The 23,583-nt window shown below is 36.8% G+C and overlaps 1 protein-coding gene across 1 annotated transcript in view; it reads right to left on the reverse strand.

Annotated features, from left to right (window-relative positions):
* Positions 1-1,230: 1,230 nt before the first annotated feature.
* LOC117935625 overlaps positions 1,231-23,583 on the reverse strand; it is a 50,825-nt gene continuing 28,472 nt past the window's right edge. The window contains exons 5-7 of the mRNA XM_034857942.1: positions 11,386-11,493; positions 9,122-9,205; positions 1,231-5,463 (exon numbers count right to left, since the gene is read on the reverse strand). Coding sequence (XP_034713833.1) covers positions 3,940-5,463; positions 9,122-9,205; positions 11,386-11,493 — 1,716 coding nt within the window. The 3' untranslated portion in view covers positions 1,231-3,939. The remainder of the gene's footprint in view (positions 5,464-9,121; positions 9,206-11,385; positions 11,494-23,583) is intronic.

The following is a 23,583-nucleotide window of genomic DNA, read 5'->3' on the forward strand; positions in this document are numbered from 1 at the left end:
GTGGTGGGTACACACACACAACCTAAATGCTTTTATAGTCAGCTTTCCATTCCAAAAACAGCAAGAGACTTTATCATCATGTTCTTGTTAAAAAAGAAAAGAAAAAATGTCTTTGGGCATTTTCTAATCAGTAATGTTTTTCATTCCACATTTTGCATATGCATCACTTTCCTTCATGCCTTTTTCTTCTCATTCCTCTGGTATGACTTTTTTTTTTTTTTTACACTGACAGCTTGAAGCATCACAGCGAGACAACCAGAGAACTAAAGAAAATTCGCAGACATCTGTCAAAATATTGCCAGGTTCTTCCCAAATTCTGCCCGTCAACAACAGAGCAGTGAGGTGCAGGCAAATGCTGATGAGTTTATTCAATATCTAGCAGAGCAGTCCTTAAAATACACTTTGGTGTTTGGCCCCCAAGGAAATGGATCCAATGGATCAGTATTTTTTTTTAGCCCGTGGCTTTGTTTAAACTGTATATTAGTTTAACTGTTATGTTATTGTCTTGACCACCAAGCAATTTATGAAGCTAAATGAAAATGTCTGCGTGCTAAATGGGGAAAGCTTCTGTTGTTTGCAGTCGTCTTTCTGTTGTTTTTTTTGCTGGCTAGCAAGTCAGATGCTGGAGATCATTAACGTTAAAACAAATTAGAGATATTGAAACAAAAGGAACTCTTAACACCAAAGAATAAAGTTCAAAACCAGCAACTGCAGAAAACCATGGTGAACTTTGGAGGGCCTCTTCAGAAAAGACATGTTTGAAGATTGTGTTGCCTTGGTGATGTTCAACAGGTAAGTAAGCACACTTCACATCAACCATTATGCTAATAGATGTCTGTTTAGTGTATACACTGTCACATTGGTTGTTTAAGACAGTGGGGATGAATCTTTAGGTCACCAAATTAAAATAAATAAATTAAAAATAACTTCAAATTCAACAGACACCTTTCCTAGGAAGCGTTGGGCAATGTCAAAAGACCAGCATAACAAAATAAATCAACTGAAAGCCAGAACATTTCCCCATGAGATAATTAAGCTTAATTGTGGCATCACAAATCTGAATAATGTATAGAAAATACAGAGGAGTGTCTACAATCACTTCAGGAAGTCAATTTGAATCATGACAACTGCATCAAGAAAGTCAAATACTGTCCCACACTGCAGATCAAGACCTTCCTAGAAGTTTAAGGATTTACATTTCTTAAAATAAGTAATGTAGAACAACAAAGGTCAGGATGTATTTCCCAACACTCATCTTTATTAAGTAAATAAACATACAGCAAAAATATATAACCATGCATCAGATGGACAAATATGTTGACATTTAAACAGCTGGCCTGTAGTTCCTGGAACAAGGCTGGAGGTAGAACAGGACAGAAACGCTTCAGCCTCTTCATTCAGGGTCAGAACATTCAATAAATATAACATCAACTGAAACTGGATAAAAATAGCCAAAGTGTAATAATTGTATATGTAGTATCTATATTTATTTTTCATACATTAAGTCTGCAACAAAAATACAAACATCCTCTTAATCCCTCTGTACATTGATTACATTTAATTCCAAACCTTTTTAACCCTTTAGATGCTTATTGTACCTTATAAGAATATGATTGGAGACTTTGTGTGTCATGTGTGCAGTTTCACTTTCATAACATGCCAAGGTCAAAAACAAAAGCAAGTTTTTAAATCTTAAAAAAAACAACCTTAAGCCTTAAGTTCCCAGATCTGCAGGAATGGGAGAGGTAGAGGCATGGAAATCTATACGCGACTGCTCGGGGGCAAAGCTGTGTTCCCATTATTTAGCTTATCCCTTTCGCCATTCCTCTCAGATCTATAGAGCTACACAGGCAGGAAGAAATCCTTCAAAACTATCATGCCAAAGGGCACACACGTTAGAAGACTATCGTTTTCCAGTATCTAGAAATCCAGTGTAGTATATATGGAGATGTTTTCCCCCCCCCCCATCTATACTGGTAACAATAACAGATGGTAGCATGATTGTGGGGCAGCAGGACAACCCTTCTGCAACTTTTTATTTAACATAAGGCAGTCTTGTTATATTTTTTTGAATTCATCAACAGGACAGCATGTCTTTGCCACTTTATATGTACACATATATACATGCATTATCTTTTTTCACAGTGTTTTCTCTAAAATAGCCTAATTGAGCATGCTGGTTTGAAAACAACACACTGTACATTTTTGTTTCATACCCCCTTCTCAGTTCAGCATCTTGAGCATACATTGCAGAACAGCCAGTTTGCCTGGAGAATGTTACAATGAATCTCTCCTGGAAACCAGAAGATCCAGCGCTTTTTGTTTTGTGCCACTATTAGTGCTATCAGAGTTTAGGAGTTTGTATCGGGTTAGACATTTGGCTGCGTGTGCCAGATTTCTAGACAGGGATTAAGCCACATCGTCTTTAACTAAAAACAAATTTCAATGGAGATCTCCACTGAAAAATATCGCTAAGAATGGACTTAATCCTTTTCTAAAGAAACTTGCCTGTGTGTGTTATGTCTGACACAAAGGGCATACGCTGTAACAGTAGTGTATACGTACAGTAAAAATAAAGAAGTTAATACAGTTTGTACACAGTTGTTGTAAAGGAGACCATCTGTCCACTGAACAGAACTAAGGCAATTTCACAAGTTTCCTGGTATGAGGGAACCTACTTTGGAGCCTCATATTAATACAAAAATAAGAAAATTCCAGCTAAAAATCTCAGTTCCATTCAACCATTTCTACTGAATGTATACATTTCTTTTGTTGTTCACCTGGCAACATATTGTAATTAGTAGGAGTCTCTTGCTATAAATATACCATAGCATTTACGTAAAATCCTTTTTATAATATCTTTTGTTTTAGCCAATTTTGAAGTGGTTATAAAACATCCATTTTAATAAGTAGCATTTACAGATAATGTGCCCATGAGAAACAAATTAGCTGGAAATGAGTTTTTCCATCTTATTTATCAGCATTATACATAATGTATTTTGTTTAAGACAAAATAGAGAATGAATATATATTTTGAACACCTTGCAGTCACCAGGTTCCACTATACATAATGGATAACCTTCCTTCTCCCAAACATGTTTAATTTAAGGTGATCTGAGCGATGTTGCGCATGTTTTAAGCTACAACATTTGTTGTCAGATACAGCAAAAATCTCCTCACTATCCGCAAGCTGCCTATCCCCAGAACTGTAAAAAAAAAACACTGTCTCTGTAGACAGCCTAGGGTCTAAAAATGGCAACAAAAATAAACAATGCCCACCTGCACCACGAAGTATACACAAACAGTGTTCCAGCCAATAACCAACAAGAAGGATTTGGGGGTGGGGGGTGGCGGTGGGGTTGGGGGGGTCACTTTGCGGAAGCACAGAAGGGAGGGGGACGGGATGAGGAGGAGGGAGGGGCAAGCTAGTCTTGCTTTGCTTGAAAATACTTTGAACGTTAACAAGAAGTAACATCACCCAACATCGCTTAGAGCACCTTTAAGTTACCCCTTTCAACACTCTTTAGTCCATTATATTATTATTAGAGCAGGAATTAATGGTATTTTGCTGGTTTTACTAACAGTACTTGACACACACAAAAAAAATAGTGCAGTATGTTCATGTGCAGTAATATCTGTGTCATATTTCTTAGAGAAATTCCCATCATTGTCATTGAAACAAAAACATACTGAATAGCTGGTTTTAGGTAACTACACCGTATCGTGACATACAATAGAAAAAGTGTTGCAGACTGCATGAAACGTGCCTTGGCTAAGAGATACATAAAACAACAACATCTTAATACCCCATCACACCAAGTATGTGTTTGCTGCTGGGGATTTTTGAGACATTACAGTACAGTAAGTTAGGAATCATCATCATCATCATCATCATCATCATCATCATCATGCATAAAATGAAAAGCTCTCTGTCTCCGCTCAGTTCAGCAGCGTACCATATAGCTGTGCCTTGGTCAAACTGTCCTTCCTTGTCAGTCCTGTGCTGCCAAATTTTTGGTATCTTGGAGAGGTCTTCTTTGGGAGTGTGGGACCGACACTGAGAGCAGAGCTTGAGCTTGGGCGAGGCCGGACGCTCGGTCTGGGGCTGGGGTAGTGTTGAAGACTTGAGGCTTCGAGGGAGCTTTGGTGTAAGGACTCAGCTGAGCTTTCCGCACTCAGATTGACGTAGTCCTTGGCACTACTTGCTGCTGTTGCCCCCCCTTTGCTCTCCTTCTCTTTAGAGCTCCCTGAGAGGAACAAACTGCACTCAGAGTCCTGACTGTCCTCCTTGGCTCTATACAGCATAGACGTGTTCTCCTGCTTACGATGCTCCATGGGTTTCTGACTGCGGGTGGGCGAAGGGGGACCCATAGAAAAACACTGGTCCAGCACGCGGCTGTGGAAGACATCATCTCCTTCTTGAAAGCTGCTGTAGAGAGACCCCTTGACTTTGCTGGATGGTCCCATGGCAAAATTGTATGGGGATACACGCCCTGGAATATTAGGGTAGGATGCAAATGTGTTGATGTCTTCCACGCTGAGCTGTCTCCAGCGGCTGCTAAGGTCATCCTCAGGAACCTGGATGTCATCTCGGCTCTCAAGAGCTCCTCGACGAGCCTGGCTCAGTCCAGTTGTGGACCCCATGCTGTGAGAGGAGGCCAGGCGAGGGGTGCTGGAATGGTATGGTTCACTGAAGCATGAAGCCGTCCTTGTGTACCCTGGTGAGGTGCACTTCTGCGGGCTTCTGGGGATCACCATGTGCTGGATGCTGAGAGACTTAGGGAAGCTCGTGCTGTCTTTATTATAAGAGGACATGCTTTTACGCTCATAGTCTCCACTGCCACCATCTCGCCAATCCATATAGAGACCCTGATGGGAAGACGATAAGGTGCTGCTGGCAGCGCGCCCACAGCCACCAACACTGACTCCTACCTTGTCGTCTGACGCAAGACTGAAGCTAGAGTAGGAACTGGAGGCAGGGAGGCTACCAGTGCCAAAGTCATCATGTTGGTGGAATGAAGATGGAGGCTCATGGTTAGAGAAACTTTCAGAGTGGTACGTCTCTTCATCTGGGTTGCTGTCAATGGAGTTCTGGGCGTGAAGCTGGAGCAGACCGGTGCCGTGGAGGTCGACACTCTGCCTGCGCCCTGTATCTTGCCATCGCTCAGGGCAGTAGAGGGCTGTATCGCTACAGTACAGGTCAGATGTTTTATATGAAACGCGGCGGTTCAGCTGATCAGTGCTACCTGTAGCTGTAAGAAAGTCTCCATCCTGCGGCTGAGGGCTGGGTGAGCGGGTTACAGGGCAACTGCTTCCTGGTTCGGGCTTTTCCAGGACCTCTCCAATTATGGATGTGGGCACAGCATCAGAGTACTTGGAATGGCCCCTTGCTATGGAGGCGCCGCTACCCCAATTATGTTTCTCCATGTGGGAACTGATGCGTTCCTGCAAGTCCAGTGGCAGCTAAAACAGACATACAAAGAGACAAAAGAATTTCAATTAAGATGGGAAGTTAAAACAAAAATCTACACAGAGGTTTTTTGTGATAGCAAAAGTCTTTAAATTTAGCCAGAAAAGATCACTAAAAATAGACCTTTTCAACAGCCTTTTCCTAATTAGGTATGCAATCAACTTGAATCGTTTCCTCAAACAAAGGGCATTGCTTTCCGTGTCTGCAATAGAAATATTTTAGGGCCATTCCTCAAGGATTTGAATCTATAGTTCCGGTTTAGAAAGCAATTCATTCTCGCAAAGCTCACACAATCCAGACCAGTTTCTGTACCTCTGGGGAATTGCAATACTAGGCCCCTCTAATGAAATTGTCAGAAAATTGTACACAAGCTATTTATTTATTTATTTGTTTGTTTGCCTTTCTTTTCACCCACACAACACAACACAATTTTCACAATTTTAGCTCAACTTTGGCATTCCATAAAATTGTATTAATCGTAACATTAATAATAATAAGTATTTTGGAACCAAGTGTTTTTGCCGTTAATAATTGTGTCCTCTCTCCAATTTATTTTTCTGTCTCTCTTAATTGATCTTTCTTCCTTACTTACTGTCTCACTCTTACACAGACAGAGACGTAATCTGTTTGATTGGCTCATGTTTTCGAAAGCTGTTCAGTTACAAATTCTTTTTTTTATTTTTTAAAGTTGGTCAGTAGGAACTGTTTCTGACACACTAAGTCCTCTCTTTTTTCCTCCCTTTCTTTATCCTTTCATCTTTTTCCTCTTCCTCAACTGCCTCCACAAGTAAAAGGCCTCCCTCTCTACCATCAAACACATATCAATTCCGCAGGGAACAGCTTAGATTCAAATTAAACCAGTGCTCCGGGTCTCCAGCTGGGAATAGAAAGAAGATAAAATACTGACTTGGCTTTGTTAAGAAATAGAAGCTCGCCTCGGCACAAAATAACCTGCATATTTTAAGTCTGAGCTATTTTTAGCAGCCGCTGCCTCTCTTGGAGGGAATAGAGATGGAAAGTAGGTGAGGCTGTGGGGGGAAGTACAAAATGATATACAGTACAGTGTGTGCTCCAAGTAAGCTAGCTCAGCAAAATCCGCTATCTGAGGCATCTTAATTAACAGTCACACAGTGTTCATCCATGTGAGAGCATGCACACGTCTACAGGTCTTATTCCATTTATTGAATTGGTTTAATGGGGTTTGATGGAAGTTATTATGATAGTAATTCTAGCAATTCACAGTCACCCTAAGAGCTGTTTCCTTAAAATACTCCACATGTGGGAGAGGTTTTTCTTTCATGTTTATAACCAAATATTTATATTGAAAGTGTGACTCTAAATTCGCAAAGAAGAAAAAACAATTTTTTCCTCTTACAAATAAAAGTTTACTTTGTTAGCAATAAAATCTCTCAATTAACTGTTGGTGCAGCCTCTACACCTTATTTACTTCTACTGTTGCCTGTTGAATGTTTTCACAGCACATACACTTGATTATAGCATAACTCTGGCGGATTTACCACTTCAACATTTGCAGTATTAAAAAAAAGGTTCTTCAGTTCACGCATTACTGAACAAAAGCAGTTTTCATTTCTAGCCTCCAACCGTGGATTTTGAAGTTGAAAAGACAATTGTCACTGGCAAATGTTCTCGGGGTAGCTAGGTAAAGCAAGGTAATGCTAACACTAAAACTCCATGAGTTGTTTGAAAACTGCCTGCAGCCAACTCTAATGTTCCCAGGTAATTTGTCTTGCAACCAAATGCCTGTAAAAGGTCTTATACATCCACAATATGGCTATAATGCTAAAAGACTGAGGCTACATGACCCAGTAATACACCATCCTCACCCGTTAAGGATCTCTAGGAAACATGGAAATGAACGAGCAGTATCAGGGGCGCAGCACAAAATCCTGGGCCCGGTAGGTACCGGTACTCAGTCCCCCCAGTCCGGGCAGCATTGTTTGTGTATTGCAGGGTAGAGTTAGTTAACCATAGTATTATGAGACAGTAATATTTATTTCAGGTTTTTAGTGCTAACTTTACATCTTTACTTGGCCTCGAGGGACCATAAAGCTTAATGTTAGCAGCTCACGTTAGCAAACTAAAGACAGATATTGCTATATCACGGACATCATCACTGAGTCAGTTTGCTGACTTTATGACTATGACTATTCTTTTCCTGTGCTAGCATTCCACAAGGTTTTTAGCATTTACTGTTAATGTTATCCTATAATTGTCACTTGTGGCCACAGTGGCTGCTGTTCTGCAAAAGTTATACAAGCTTACTTTAACCTAGTAATAATTTACAGACATCCTGCCTTCTTGTCCATCACCGTGTTTAAGTAGAATCAGAATTATAATAAAAATCGAAAAACATCAGCTTTGTAGAGGTTTATGAAGTCGAATTGTCCCAGTTCATATATAATCATAAGCTACCTAGTGAATATTTCTAAATAGGCTAATCAAATGTATTTGTATGCAGTACTTCAGTCAGTTGTATTCACTGTTGGAGAGTATAACTTGTATTCTGCATCAGGTGTCGTCTCAGGCCAGGCATTCATTTATTCACATGCACAGACGAGGTGCAGACAGATGGCACTTCAAACGGCAGACCTTCATCAGTCTGACAGAAGAGACCATGAGTACCGTGCCTCCGTCTTATTGTGAAAACCACTTACCAAGGCTTCTAAAGGTACAATGAGACAACATAATGAACCTCTCCATTACATAAATAATTCATAGAGAATAGTTCATTAGCTCACACTAATTATTTACAGCATAGATGCAGTGATAGATTATGAAGTTTTATTTATCAAGCTCAGGGCTATAGCCAAAGTCATGGTCCTAGTTCTCCCAAATACACCCCACCTCCCTAAAAATAGTATTATTTTGATCCGTTTTGTGTATTCAGTTAACAGTTGTTATATTTTATGTAAATATATTTTCCAACATGATAAATACGGTTTAAAAGAATCTTGAGGTACTGGGTACCAACTAAAATATGTCTGTAGTGTTGAGTATTTGAATATATTGTGTTTCAACTTTTGGCCAGTTTCTCAGCTTGTTTACTATTCTTTGATCAGATATTTCCTGATTTAAATTGGGCAACTTTTTTCAGGCTACATTTTATTTTTCCAATTTTCCTCTATCTAAATCTGAAAGCGTGTCAAAAAATGTTTATATTCCCTGAAGTAAGATACTGTAGAAGCAACAAAATCTATTCCCATTCCAGGTTCTTTATTTAATAATTCTTTGTTGCTCTATATGTAGTCAAATTTGTGGCATGAACTACAAACTGGAATCAGCCTTTCTAATTTCTAATTATAGAATGTCAACTCAACCCAGGTTGCTCAAATGAATTCCCATAATAAATACAGAGGACATGCTCTTGGTATTAAGGACATAATGCTTGCTACAGCCAATCAAGCTGCTTATTTTCAGCCTTCCGCTATTGTGGAGGAAGCTAAACACTGATTATTCTATCTAGTCTTATTTGGAATGTAATTTAACAAAATGTAACATCTTTGCAAATCAAGTATTTTTTTTGTTGAATTGTTTTAACTTATTTTTAAAACCCATTACAGCTAACTTTTGCTTGCAGCACAGCTTTGAATTCACACATTGATGCAGTTGGAGCAGTGTTGGGGAGCTCACCTCAGACATCTTGTGTGCTCTGTAGTGAGACTTGGAGCACTGAAGCAGCTGGGCTGCCAGGTTGCAGTCTTTCCTGTACAGATCCTGTAAGAGGCACAACTATTATCCTCAATTTCAAATTCATGCTTTAAAAAAATCTTGTTAATTTTGGCAGCCTGATGGTTCAAGTAAATTTTAGACCGAGGGGGATTGTGTTCCCCTCCGTGGGAAAACCACTATTACGAGGATTAACTACATCCTCGTAATAGTTCCTTTAAATCTTTTCGTAATTATGGGGGACTTCTGAAGGAAATAATTTTGGGACACAGTAATGGAATGTTACCGTGGTACTATAACAACAAATAAAAAATGTAATGTTTACATGTACTATTCATAAGGTATTTGTAAATAAAGTATGCGTCATTGGGAAACAAAACTAAATGCCTGGCTAAACATTAATAGTATAGGATGCAATATGTAGTGCACATAATGGGCCGTATTCCATTGGTCAATAGCAGCCTGGATTAGGCAATTCCTTGATTTAGTGAACTGTCAAATCAAAGGAACAAATTCATCCATTGAAGCTGGTAGAGTGTAATTAGTTAGCATGCATTTTTCACCTTGGCTGTATTATTTCACTAGGTTGACATTAAGGATTGCAGGACCTTAAAAACACAACTCAACTTTTTTCATTTGTTATATATCTGCCCAGTACAGCCTGTGCTAATTTTATTATGCATTCCCTTATCGGCCTGTTCCAGCCTAGGGAAGCTAGTGCAGTATTATTTATCTCGTTCTCTGTGCTTTCTTTCTAGAATGGATCATTTTCAGGTTTTTACTTAAATTTCAGAGCAAATTAAGGGTAATCCATTGGTTTGAACTGTTTTCTGTATTTCTGAATATATGTGTTTGTGTGGGTGATTAGCTGGTTCAGCTCACTTTCTTTTCCTCTCCCTCCTCTATGAAATACATCCTATTATAAAGGTCAGTTCTTGCTGCACCTCCTCCCTGCGCTTCTATCACACCACAGCCCTCACAATACTTTCCATAACATGAAAGCCTTCTTCAGTGTTTTTCTCCACCAGTAAAGAGTGACTGCTTTTTGAATAACTTTAGTTTTTTTCTTTTTGTTGCCAGGGGACATTTGGGCTCCCTCTAGTTTCTGTGGACGTGCCAAATAAACATTTGAGACCTTGATGATGTCTTAACATCCGTTCTCTGGTATATTTCTGCTGGGAATGTCATCCCTCCATGTTTGTGAGGTCTTATCATACTGTATATTTATAATATACTATATATTTAGTGAATATATAAATGAATACCCTTTGTCGTGGCTTTGTATAGAGCTGGTTTTCATGTAGTTGAATAGTCAGTAGTAAGCACGGATGGATTGTGGCCAATTTTGCATCTCTTTGTGGTTGTTTAGCATCTCTTTGTGGTAATGTTGTGTCTCTTTGTGGTTGTTTGACTTTGCTTTGTAGTTTCCCGTTTCTTTGTGGCCATTTTCCCATCTTTGTCATTCGGCTTTTATTTTTGGTTGTTTTGTGTCTCTTTCTAACACCAGATGCCAGCAGACACACACATCTTGCTCCCTGGAGAAAATGCCTCGCCGATAGAACAAATTCTTCTTCCATTCTAAATTAACCTTTACTCCAATCAGCCTCAGACGGGTTATGAAAGACACGATTGACAAAAGAGAGAAAATCTACCAACCTGGAGCCCCCAGAAGAAGTACCAGTAAAATCACTTTAAAGAAAGTAAGGCACCAAATTTCCACATGTCCCTGAGCTCACATCCACAAGGCCCCGGCTCCAAATTCTAGCCGCCCTGAGGATGCCCATTGATTTCAGCATAATCACTATAAAACACCCAGTGGCTTAGAATTAATTCCTCTGTCTGCTATGGCTCCTTGAAGCACAAATATCCAGGATGTTGCAAAAATACAGTTGTATGAGAATTTTAGCAACAGTGGCTTCATGGAGAAGGATCCCAATGTGATAAAATGTGGAGCAAGGGTTCCCATCAGGAGAAACAGCTTTTTGAAGAGGTGTCAGACTTGAAGAGGTGCTAAAAATGCCGGATTACTGACCAGGGAAGGATAGCAACTGTCCCAGGGCCCCAGATCTCTGTGGCCCTTAATGATCCAGAATAGTGCTTAATTTGTGGGCTTGAAGGTGAAATATAATTTAAACATGCCCCCTATGATAAAAGTGAGCCTACATGCACTATGCTGACAGAGAGGTCAGTGGGAGCCTTTATTACAATATGCAGCTTTGAGTACTCACATTGTCCTCTCTGAGTTTGTTGATGGTAATCTTTGCCTCCATGAGGTGGTTGTTGAGGAGGATGATTTCCCGGCTGAGGGCTCTCTTTTCCTCTTCATGGTGCTGGGACTGCAGTGTAAGAGAAATAATCGACAAGGCAAAAGAGACATTGAAAAAAAGAAAAAGAAACCAAAATGTTAGCGACGGGCCGAGCAGATGACGAGGGGGCAAGAATTAAGAGGGTAGAGAAAAGAGTTGTGAATGTTGAGATAACAAGAGAAAGATGAGAGAGCCAAAGTTGGAAGAGCAACAGAAGAAAAATGAGATGATAGAAGAGGGGAAGAGAAATGAGAGAAAGAGAGCCGTAAGTCACTATCAGTCTGAAGTCGGTGCCAGCAGCAGGTCTTAATTAAAAGAAGATTACACTTGCCAGTGCTCATATCATATCAATTACTCTGAGAGAAAGAGAAATAGGGGGAGAGAAAAAAATAAAGAGGGAAAGACTGAGAAAGACAAATGAAACACTCATTCAATGTTCCGTGTTTTCTGTCAAAGAAGAATTAAATGAGTCTGCTGGATTGACATTTTATCCCTAGTAACAGCGAAGCCTCATGATGGGGATGTCTGCTGGTTGGCTGGTCTGTCGTTCTGTCTGTCTGCCCACTTTAATCTTGACAACTGTTTGCCATTATTTGAAAAATACATTCATGGTTCCCTGAGGATTATTCCTAAACTGGGTAGCATTTCTACCTGTACACATGAACCATATGAGACGGAGTGATTGAATAAAACGTTCTGCACCATCTTGCTCTTTAGAGGATGAACCATGCAACGTGCTTTCCTCCAGCACCACCCCCAGTTCAAAAAGTCAACTTTGCACGAAATATATATTATAACCTAATAAACAGACTGTCATGGAACCATCAAAAGCTAGTGTTCATACTAGCAGATTAGCTTGCTAGCCGTAGTGATGGCTCAGCTACCCTTGTCAAGTCTCTAGACCCTAGCCTTGTAGCGGTCCATCCAGAGTCTCCCTTACAGCATGCAACAAAACAGAAAGTTAAGGTGTGGAGGTCGGGGCTGTGAACTGTAGAAAGGGAGTGGTTTAAAAACATTGCCATTGGACTTAAACATTAATGAATGTAATCCAGTTTTTTTTTTCCGGAATAACCAAATAGCGTGTTCTTATCTGGTGATAGGGTTGGCTGGTTAGGTCTTAGGTGATACTGGTAATAATAATATTGCAATATTTAGTAAAGCATTATCTCAATATTGAATCTATTTAGAAATACACACACACACACACACACACACACACACACACACACACACACACTCAAACACAGTTAAAAGCTGCCACACAGCACAAGCTGACAAATGATATAGTGCTGAAAACTTGCTTGGCCTCACAGACTTTGCTCTTCTAATCTCTCAGTGGCGGTGATTGTTTTGAAATACAGGGGTGCCGAGCCAATCTAATAGGTGGCAATTAATGTCAGTTTAAGCAATAGGCCAGCATTGATATTCAAATCCAATTCTGTTAGGATCTCATTAATCAGTCGTCGAGACATGCAGCTTGCTGGCACTCTTCTCCAGCTCATTAATCTGGATTTCTATTCATATTTTCTGATGCTGACTATGCGGATGACCACATTAGGGCACTTTAAAGCTCAGATATGTAATGGCTTGCAGTCCCTGACAATTTCTCACTCAGATGTTAATATACATAATGGCTTTGTAGGGTAATACATTGGTCTCATGCCTGATAAATCCTAGACTTACGTAAAAGAAACTTACTTATATCAAGTATTAAATGGCAAAATGTCAACATTGGACACCAATATTTTAAACATATTTTTATATTTCTTACTTTTCTTAATCCCACAATACTTCAAGCAGGTGTCTGAAATTCTGTGTATAATAGCTCTTGTTAAAACGTATTTCAGACTTGGATGTGTGACCTTTAGAGCATCAAGAAAAGTGTGAAAACAGTGTTGTGTAAAAAGTTATCTGTCACTTTTGAAGCCAGAAGAAACCTTTTTTTTACCTCACTATATATATACACTAATCTCATTGATCTTCTAAGATACTAATATAATAATAATAATAGTAATAATATAAGAAGAAGAATCCACAGTTTACCTATAGATTAAAAATTAAACAGAGAGCAATCTTAAAATGGTTGATGTGATGAACATGATCTTGGACTGGAGAAAATGAGGACGTGTATTTTTAATTACAGCGTTATGGCCAGCGGAAGCAGATTTTGTTATCTCCTCTAGTCACACTGTGTTGGATACACAGGCTGTCACTACAACATTCTTATCAGTTGGTGCCACACGTATAAGAAAAATTTATATGCAAGTTTTGAGTATTATATCTTAAAGAGATCAACCCAATGGAAGAGGGATATCATGATAACTCAGTGCCTGCCTCTTTTTTGCCTTTTGGCCATATATGAATGCAAGTTCCTGCTAATTACTCAGCAACTACTAATGATACAGAAAGCTATACATTTAAATTACATTGTAAAAGCCCAACTGGGGACAAGAGTTATAAATTAGCAATAAACTTGCTTTGCAGCACATGAGTTTCATGCTCTGTATTGGAATGTTAACACACTCAAATCCTTGGTCAGCTACCAAATGGTCCAGTTCCTCCTCTACAATACAGATATGTACTATAATGGTATAAAACAATAACAACAATCAATCAAGAGGATGTGTTGAATTGAGTGAATAGAAAGAGAAAAATGTATCCATTTCTTAGACACCCGTAATATGTTTTACATATTCCGCTTGAGATTCTGCCCTTTCACTGGATAAGAAATAGAGCGTAAATCCCATGGGATGCAATTACTGGAGACCACGGTTCAAAGAGGAGAGAAGACTACACTCCAGTTAAACTTATTTTTTTTAAACCTAATTGAAGAGGATTTTCAAAAAGAGACACAAAGATATTGTGAGTAAATGTTTTTCAGAAACCGGGAAAAAAGTCGGTCACAACCTCAGTGGACATTGTGGAGGTGGGAGAGAAAATCTCTGGCAGACCCATAGTGATTACTGTCCAGATCCAATTCCCATGTGAAACTGACAATATTTACCACAAATAAGATTTAGTTTGTGCTTGATTGGGATGAAAGATGAAATTGTTTTGGTGGTTTTACAAATCACATCACTGGTGACCACTTTCTAAAGCTTTTTCTTGTTCTACCTTTCAGATAAGCAGGAGGTCCAGTCCTTGCAATACAGTATGAACCATGAGAGCATCAATCTGCCTTACAGTAGATAATCCATCTACTCTACTTCACTGGGTTATTTATTTTGGTGGGTCAAAGTTCTGTCATTGTTGCAGATGATGCAGGTGTGAACACAGACTGTTTTGATACTCTTCATTGATGATGTGCTATTGCTTTGCAGATAGTTCCAACATCATTGAGTTGATGAGTTATACTGTTGGCAAATCCAATCTAGAAGTGAAACAATAAACCAACAGACTTTTTTTTGTTGCCTAGAAATGGTTGCTATTTGCTGCAGACAAATAAGGGTTAAAGCTGCTCTTCTATATTCTTCTTAAAGTCAACACATGTCATGAAAACACCACAACTTGTAAGTCTGTCTCCAAATACTTTTCAACTACCCTACCTTGTCTGTCGCCCTCAGCCCAAAGCCCACTGGTCCCCACTGTAGATGTAAATGTTTCAAAAAGGGGCCCCACGTATACAGTTTTTCTTATTGAAAACGCTCAGCAATTTCCGAACACAGTTTGACGCAATAGCTTGGCATACAGGGGTAAATATTGCAAATGCAGAGGACTATTTCACCCTGGAAATAATACAGATTTGGTGCACTAGAGGGTATTTACGACAGCAGAACGGTTTGTGGAAATGTGGGATTTACTCAGAATAAACCACACCAGTGCAACACACCAGTGCAATAGTGTAGATTTTTTTTTAGAGGTTTTGGACAACAATTAACAAGTAGACTTGAAGCATTAAAATATGCTTAAGGTTGCATAATCTCTAAATTTAAAGTTTTATTTACCAAATCATTTTTCTGCAAATACTCCCTGCCGGCGACTGCATCATTACACGTAGCATAACTGACTAAATGAACAAAAAAGTAATTGTGAGCTCATCCATCACTGTAGTTGCAGAGATAATCAAACCATCTTGATGTCTCTGCATTTTCACAATGTGTACTGAAATAAATGTTTAATTGTATGGTAACTACAAGATAATGGATGGCCAACAACAACAAAAAGAAGATACAGATACACAAGACAGACACCAATTAAACAAAACAGCTATACCAGTAATCCCATAAGGGTAATATTTTACTCCTATTAGTTTTTCACAGCCATTCATTTTCACTTTTGCTGTCCGGGCATTTTTTTTGCTCCATAAGGAGTCAGGAGTAAATAATTATGTGCAGCACATCTGCTGGGTTATGGTGATTCCAATGTGAAATTGACACTTTTCATTAAACAGTTATGATTAACGACTGTAGTGTTAATGGCACTAACTAGCAGGCCTCACTGAAAAACAGAGAGCAACACATTCATACACAGACACAACAGGCTTTCTCACACATGGACTCCCCTCAGCACCAAGGCTAGGATTTATCTAACACTTTCACAATGGTGAACATAGATGAAGAAGCCATTATTTGCAATTTGGCCATTTTCATGGGAATCTGTGACATCAAAAGAACCCATTCTTCTCTGCCTTTGGTTCAATAAGGAGTGTGTGGTTGGTGAACAGAGTAGAAACCTAACACATTAACAATCCAAAACTTGTATTTTCTGTTTATATTCCCTCTTATATTCTCTTATAACTCTCCTCTCGTATCATCATCATCATCATCATCATCATCATCATCATCATCATCATCATCATCATCATTCTCTCCTTGTTTACCTGTTTTAGATGTCAGCTGCACAAACAATTACTGGTCTGATGTTTCCATGTGTGATAAACTACGCAGCTAAAATGCATTGATTCTGAATCAAATATTATTGATCATCTTAATGTTTTTCATAGAGGCTTGGCATAGAAAGAACCAATCAGAGACCCCAGAGATTAGACTGAGCCTCTACGTTACATAAATAAACACATAAATAATTCTAATTGGTCATGATAGGTAATAGATTAACACATTTGGACAGAAATGTACTGCATACCAAGATCAAAGGTAAACCATGCGGCCACTTGGGGAGATGCTTTGAGTAGGGTTGCAACTAACCATCAATCTTCATCATTGATTATTTTATTGATGAAACTCCCAGTTGAGATTTTATTTATTTATTCTATAAAATATCCAATGACAAATGCCCATCAAAGATCCTGTTTCGCAAATCTGTAACAATTTAGCACAGTTTTACAAAATCACTGCATAATACCACCTAAGACATATTAGGAAGACACTTTAAATCTTGTTGTTTAAAATATGCCTGCACATAATAATTTAGTTTCACACGCATAATTGTCTTCATATACAGTATATGTAGCAGTTTTCATTGCCTTGGTTTATTCTCAGTCTGAATTTGTGTTTTTTTTAGAAACACTATTTACGGCAACATTTATTTTTGATTGAATTTTTCAGTATTACCTTATCAAATAGCAGAGTAAGAAGTAAAACATATACCTCTGAAATGTGGTAAAACTGTACTTAAGTAAAGCTCTTGACTAAATATACTTTGTTATTTTCCAGCACTGGATAACATTTTTCTTACTGTTTTTTTAATGTTTTTGTTGCTTTTATTTCCAGGTTACGACCAATGGAATTCTAAGACAATCGATCAATGTTAATGTGACTGCATCATCTGATTTTTTAGCAATCATTGAGAGAGACCTTGATTTCCTGCCAGTTCTGGGACTGCTGTTAGATAGCTGACCCTGCCAAAGGCTCTGAAGAGAAATGATGACTTCCAGCACCATGGACAGCTCCTGAAGTACTACAGTGTGCCCAACATCTTGTAACAGAGTTGTGTAAAAAATAAGAAAAGATATTACACAGAAATAACCCATATCATATCGAACAGCCAGTATAAAATTACAAGTAGTGTTTGTAGTTTCAATACTTTAGTTTATTATTATTATTATTATTGCATTCTGAATCTTAAAAATTCAGTATGGATGGTATATTTTAGTCAACACAAAAAGACTATCTGACTAACACTTGTATGCAAATATGTCCTTTCTGCTTGCACCAGCAGTGTCTCAGAAGAGGCTCAAACATTAATTTGAACTTTTACTCAACAGTCTCACAGGCGCAAAGCTATAACTAGTCTGTCACTGACTGCAGCAGAGTTGTATTTCAGCAATGCAATTTTGTTTTAGGTTGGCTATTATGTCATCTTTACAAACAGTTTTATCTGCAGCACTGTTTATCTACAAATCAAAACTTAGAGATAGTTATTCAATGTCATCACAATGGGAATCTGTCAGTTCTTTCAGGTGTTAATCTCTTGCTTTGCTCTTTATGAAATAGTTTTATCCTTCGCTGTTTTTCAGTTGACGTTGTCATTTTGTGCCTCTCAGAACTTTTAATTATGTGTCTGATTTGATTGGAGCTGCCTTTGTCACCGCTTGCCTGTCTTTTACAAAGGGACATATCCCCCCTCCCCCTTTAAATGCCATTGCATGACATGACATCACAAGAAATGGCATCCCAATGAGCCCCGGCCCTGGTGAGTTGAAAAAATCCCATAGTGTCTCCTTCCATGAAGACTGATTTGCTACACCAAGGCTCTCCGCTAGACAGACAATCCCTTTGAAAAGTCAAAGATTTTCAAAATCATTTTAACATGACTGGAATATAATGATGTATGTGTACTGTATAAGAGGATTGATCCATGATGGGAAGATATTTTAGGCTCTCAGTTGATTCATAGCATGACAAAGCAAAACGTATTACATTGGAGCATTGCAAACAATACGCTGCAAATACTGTAAGACAGATGCTGTTTTGAATGGCTGTTTCTGAACACACAGTACTGTATTTCATGTCACGGTTGATTTGTTACAGTTTTCACGCCCCACTGGTCAACCACTGTGCATGAATTGACAGAGAAATGTATCCAGCAAATCTCCATTATCGACTGCAAATTGGGTCTACTTACTTTAAAGGGTCAGTTCACCCAAATTGCAAAACTAATCATAATAGTATCTTGTAGTAATAACATCTTGTGTTATAGATTAGTGATAATGACTGAAATGATGTCTATAACACAGTTTGTATTGAAGTTATAAAAATAAATGGACAGAAAAGTCAAATGCACAATGAAAATCTGCTGACTACAAAAATGTCTTTTTATTTTACTGTTTAGCTCCCCATCAATATTTTTAGCAATATGCTGCTGGTTCACCAATAACTTCTCACAGTCTTCTTCCATTAGTGTATGTGCTGGGCCGACAAGCCCTATAGATTAAACGCCTAATGAGATTACGATCCACTTTAATCAAGATACTGTTTGTCATAAGAACAGACTTTGCTGTTGAGTAGGCTCCTCTTCTGTTCTGATTCTGGTTGATAAATCCTAAAGTGAAGGCTGCAAGGGGCAAACGCACAGGGGACCGCTCATCTTGATATGATTGGACAGCAGTTAGCTATAATAGTTTTCTAACAGGGGTTGCGGCAGGTAAGACCAATTACTTTGGACATTGGTTGCACTGCCTATCTTTGATCATGTAATTGCTTTGAGTGAGATGAGAGAGCTTCTGCTGCTAAACAGGTGTGTTCAAATCGATTATAGTAGATTTCTCATTTCTTACACCAGAGAGAGAGAGCAAGCCGATAGAAAGCAGAAAGATAAAATGTCATCACCACTGTTACATTCTATCTGATTGTATAAGATCATAGTTTCTCGTTATGTCATTTATTATGATTACTGTATTTGCGGCTCTGAAGCTTGTATTTATCGATATTTTGTCTCTCTTGGTTGAAACTCCAGGCTGGTGCATTTTCATTTATATTCCTTTTCAAAGACTAAAGATTCTCAGCATGGGTCCAAACAATCATAGATTTTGTATTTGAGATGGTGGGTGTAGATTACATTACACCATAGTTTCTCAAAGTGTGTCCTGCGGGCCAATGGCCTCAGAAACATTTTGTGCAGCAACTGAACATGACATGAAATGTATGTTTTATATTATAATCATCTGCAGTCCATTCATTAATTTCAATACTTTTATTTTTTATAGCTTACATTTAATACAATACTCTTAGATTTGTTCACTTTTCCAATGTGGCCCTTGATCATAAGCTGACACCCTGAACTGAGACTCAGGCATCAAAATATTGGGAAACCACTGGAAAAGTAATAAGTAAGGTCATAGTATAGTATCCCATATAAAAGCTAATTTGTATGTCATACTATACTTTGATTTGTAATGAAATGTTCATGGCATATCTGTAAATTCTTTATGACAATTATTATGATTTTTTGACATACTGTACTATATCTTGACTAAAAAAATGACTTTGTATAATATACTATTGTATAACTTTGTATTACCTTTAATGAGATTAATTACTTTTTTTTTTTACATACTATGACGTTTAATTTCCCTTTTATGCACGGTATAGCATTCCATGAATTGTCCTAGAAAATTCAGTTTGTTTAGTTTGTGTTTGTGTCTTCTTCTTTCTTTGATGGAGAGTACCGTGAATGCTGCTAATCACAAGATCAGCCTTAAAGTTGGAAGAGCCACATGGGGGGAAACAAAGGCACCAAAGGTGTCAAAAAGCAGTTAAGGATGGAGGAATGTCCCCATGCAGCAATTTTCCTCCTTCTTGACACAGGCTGAGGTCCTCCCAGCCTCATGAATGATGAAGTAAAATGATCACTGAAGCGCAAGGACTCAGCTGATTGTAATGAGGACAAGTATCCTTATCTTACACAGACTGATCAGAGTGCTGACAAAACAAACCTCACGGAGCTTAAGACAAAGCTTGCTACTGGACAGCAATCATCATCACTTACCATCTTTCCCAGATTCAAAAAAGGAATGTAGATTTTTGAATGTTACAGGTTCATCTCATCAATCTTCAAGTATCAGTATTTCAATACAAGTCACTGAGTTTTCGCATTCAATACTGTTGTAATTGTCAACACACTATGAATCTGATTTTTGAACACACTAATTGCTCTTAGACAGGCTCGGGCCAATGTGAAGCAACCAGTGGGGCTCCTTTGCTAAGAGAACATGCTGTGGTTGAGGTTATTTTATGTCATGTCATGTCTTCAATCTTCATAAATGAAACTTTGTTCAATTGTAGAATCTTTGTAGGCTTGGATAAAAGAAACAAAGTTTGCTCTACAAAATGCCCAAAATGTCCATTAGTTAATGTTTAATCTTATTATTTTTATGGTGATTTAAATCTAACTTTTCCTCCCATTCCTCAGAATGCTCTAATAAATAATTTTAATTTTAATAGATTGTTTTGCAATTTAATCTATCAAAGCTGAATTTACCCCATGAAATCAATTTGACATGATTTGATTTGTTCATGTATGACTTAGTTCATCATTAAATGCATTTTGGGTTTCATTTTTTTTGTCACTTGCACCAACAACTTGATGTCTGTCAAAGGTCTGGTAAGTGATAAGACGTGGTACGAAAAAGTGTTAAAGTATAACATGTAGAAAAAAGTGATTAAAAAGTCAAAGTGTAGTATGTTGAAAAAGGGATTAAATAGCCAGTATAGTATGATGAAAAAAGTCATAGTATATAGTATGTGGAAAAAAAGTAATGAAAGTCATGTTGTAGTGTGTCAATGAAAGTGATAAAAAAGTCATATGTTGGGAAAGTGTTAAAAAGTCACACTGTACATATATGTCGAAAAAAGTGATGAAAAAGTCATATAATTGTACGTCAAAAAAATCATAAAAAGTCATAGTATAGTATGTGGAAAAAAAGGGATGAAAAGTCATAGTGTAGTGTGTCAATGAAAGTGATAAAACAAGTAATATGTTGGGAAAGTCTTGATAAGTCCCAGAATAGTATGTCGAAAAAAGGTGACGAAAAAGTCGTAGTATAGTGTGTAGAAAAAAGTCATATTACAGTGTGTCAAAAAAATGATAAAAAAGTAATTGTATAGTATGTTGAAAAAGTGATAAAAAAGTCATATTAAAGTATGTTGAAAAAAGTGATGGTATATTATGTCAAAAAAAGTGATGGAAAAGTCATAGTATATTATGTGGAAAAAAGTGATAAACGGTGTTATAGAATGACAAAAAAGTCACATTATAGTATGTCAAAAAAAAGTCATAGTATAGCATGACTAAAAAAACGATATTGAAGGTTGTCGAAAAACTGATAAAAAGGTCATATTATAGTAAGTAGAAAAAAAGTGATGAAATAGTAATAACAATACGTGGAAAAAAACGACAAAGTCATAGTATAGTATGTCGAAAAAAGTCAAAGTATAGCATGACGAAAAAAGTAATATTATAGTATTTTGAAAAAAGTCATAGTATAGCATGTCAAAAAAAAATGATAAAAAAGTGATGAAAAAGTCATAGTACAGTATGTCAAAAAAAGTAATATTATAGTATGTCAAAAAAGTGATAAAAAGTCATATTATGGTATGTTGAAAAAAGCGATAAAGTCATCGTATAGTATGTCAAAAAAAGTCATCGTATAGTATGGTAAAAAAAAATGATAAAAAAGTGATAGTGTATTATGTCGAAATAATTGATGAAATAGTCATAGTATAGTATGTGGAAAAAACAATAAAGTCATATTATAGTATGTCGGAAAAAATGATAAAAAAGTGATAGTATAGTATATGGAAAAAAGTCATATTATAATATGTCAAAAAAATAATTAAAAAATGATGAAATAGTCATAGTATAGTATGTGGAAAAAAGTGATAAAGTCATAGTATAGTATGTTGAAAAAAGTGATGAAATAGGAATAATAATATGTGGAAAAAACGATAAAGTCATATTATAGTATGTCAAAAAAAGACATAGTACAGCATGACGAAAAAAGTCAAATTATAGTATGTTGAAAAAAGTCATGAAATAGGAATAATAATATGTGGAAAATACGATAAAGTCATATTATTGTATGTCGAAATTAAATGATAAAATAGTCATAGTATATTTTGTCGAAAAAAGCAATAAAGTCATATTATAGTATATCAAAAAAAGTCATAGTATAGCATGACGAAAAAATTAATATTATAGTATGTTGAAAAAAATGGTAAAAAGTTATAGTGTATTATGTCGAAAAAATTAATGAAATAGTCATAGTATAGTATGTGGAAAAAAGCAATAAAGTGATAGTATAGTATGTAAAAAAAAAAAAGATAAAATAGACATAGTATATTATGTCAAAAAAAGTGATTAAGTCATAGTATAGTATGTGGGAAAAAAGTCATATTATAGTAAGTAAAAAAAAATGATAAAAAAGTGATTAAATAGTCATAGTATAGTATGTGGAAATAAGTGATAAAGTCATGGTATAGTATGTCGAAAAAAAGTCATAGTATAGCATGACAAAAAAAGTCATATGTCGTATGTCAAAATAAAATGATAAAAAAGTCATAGTATACTATGTCGAAAAAAGTGATGAAAAAGTCATAGTATATTGTGTCGAAAAAAGCGATAAAGTCATAGTATAGTATGCCAAAAAAAGACATAGTATAGCATGATGAAAAAAGTCAAATTATAGTATGTTGAAGAAAGTGATGAAATAGGAATAATAATATGTGGAAAAAAAGATAATGTCATATTATAGTATGTCGGAAAAAAAATGATACAAAAACGATAGTATACTATGTCGAAAAAAATGATTAAAAAGCCATAGTATATTATGTCGAAATAAGTCATAGTATAGTATATTGAAAAAGTTATTGAAAAGTCATATTATAGTGTGTCGAAAAAAATGATTAAAAAGTCATAGTATATTATGTTGAAAAAAGTCATAGTATAGCATGACGAAAAAGTAGTATTATAGTATGTCGAAAAAAAATGACAAAAAAATGATAGTATATTATGTCAAAAAAAGTGATGAAATAGTCATAGTATAGTATGTGGAAAAAAGCAATAAAGTCATAGTATATAGCATGTCGAAAAAAGTCATGGTATAGCATGACAAAAAAGTAGTATTATAGTATGTCAAAAAAAAGCGACAAAAAACTGATAGTATATTATGTCAAAAAAAGTGATGAAATAGTCATAGTATAGTATGTGGAAAAACGCAATAAA

Source organism: Etheostoma cragini, chromosome 20, assembly GCF_013103735.1.
Source record: "Etheostoma cragini isolate CJK2018 chromosome 20, CSU_Ecrag_1.0, whole genome shotgun sequence".
NCBI lineage: Eukaryota > Metazoa > Chordata > Actinopteri > Perciformes > Percidae > Etheostoma > Etheostoma cragini.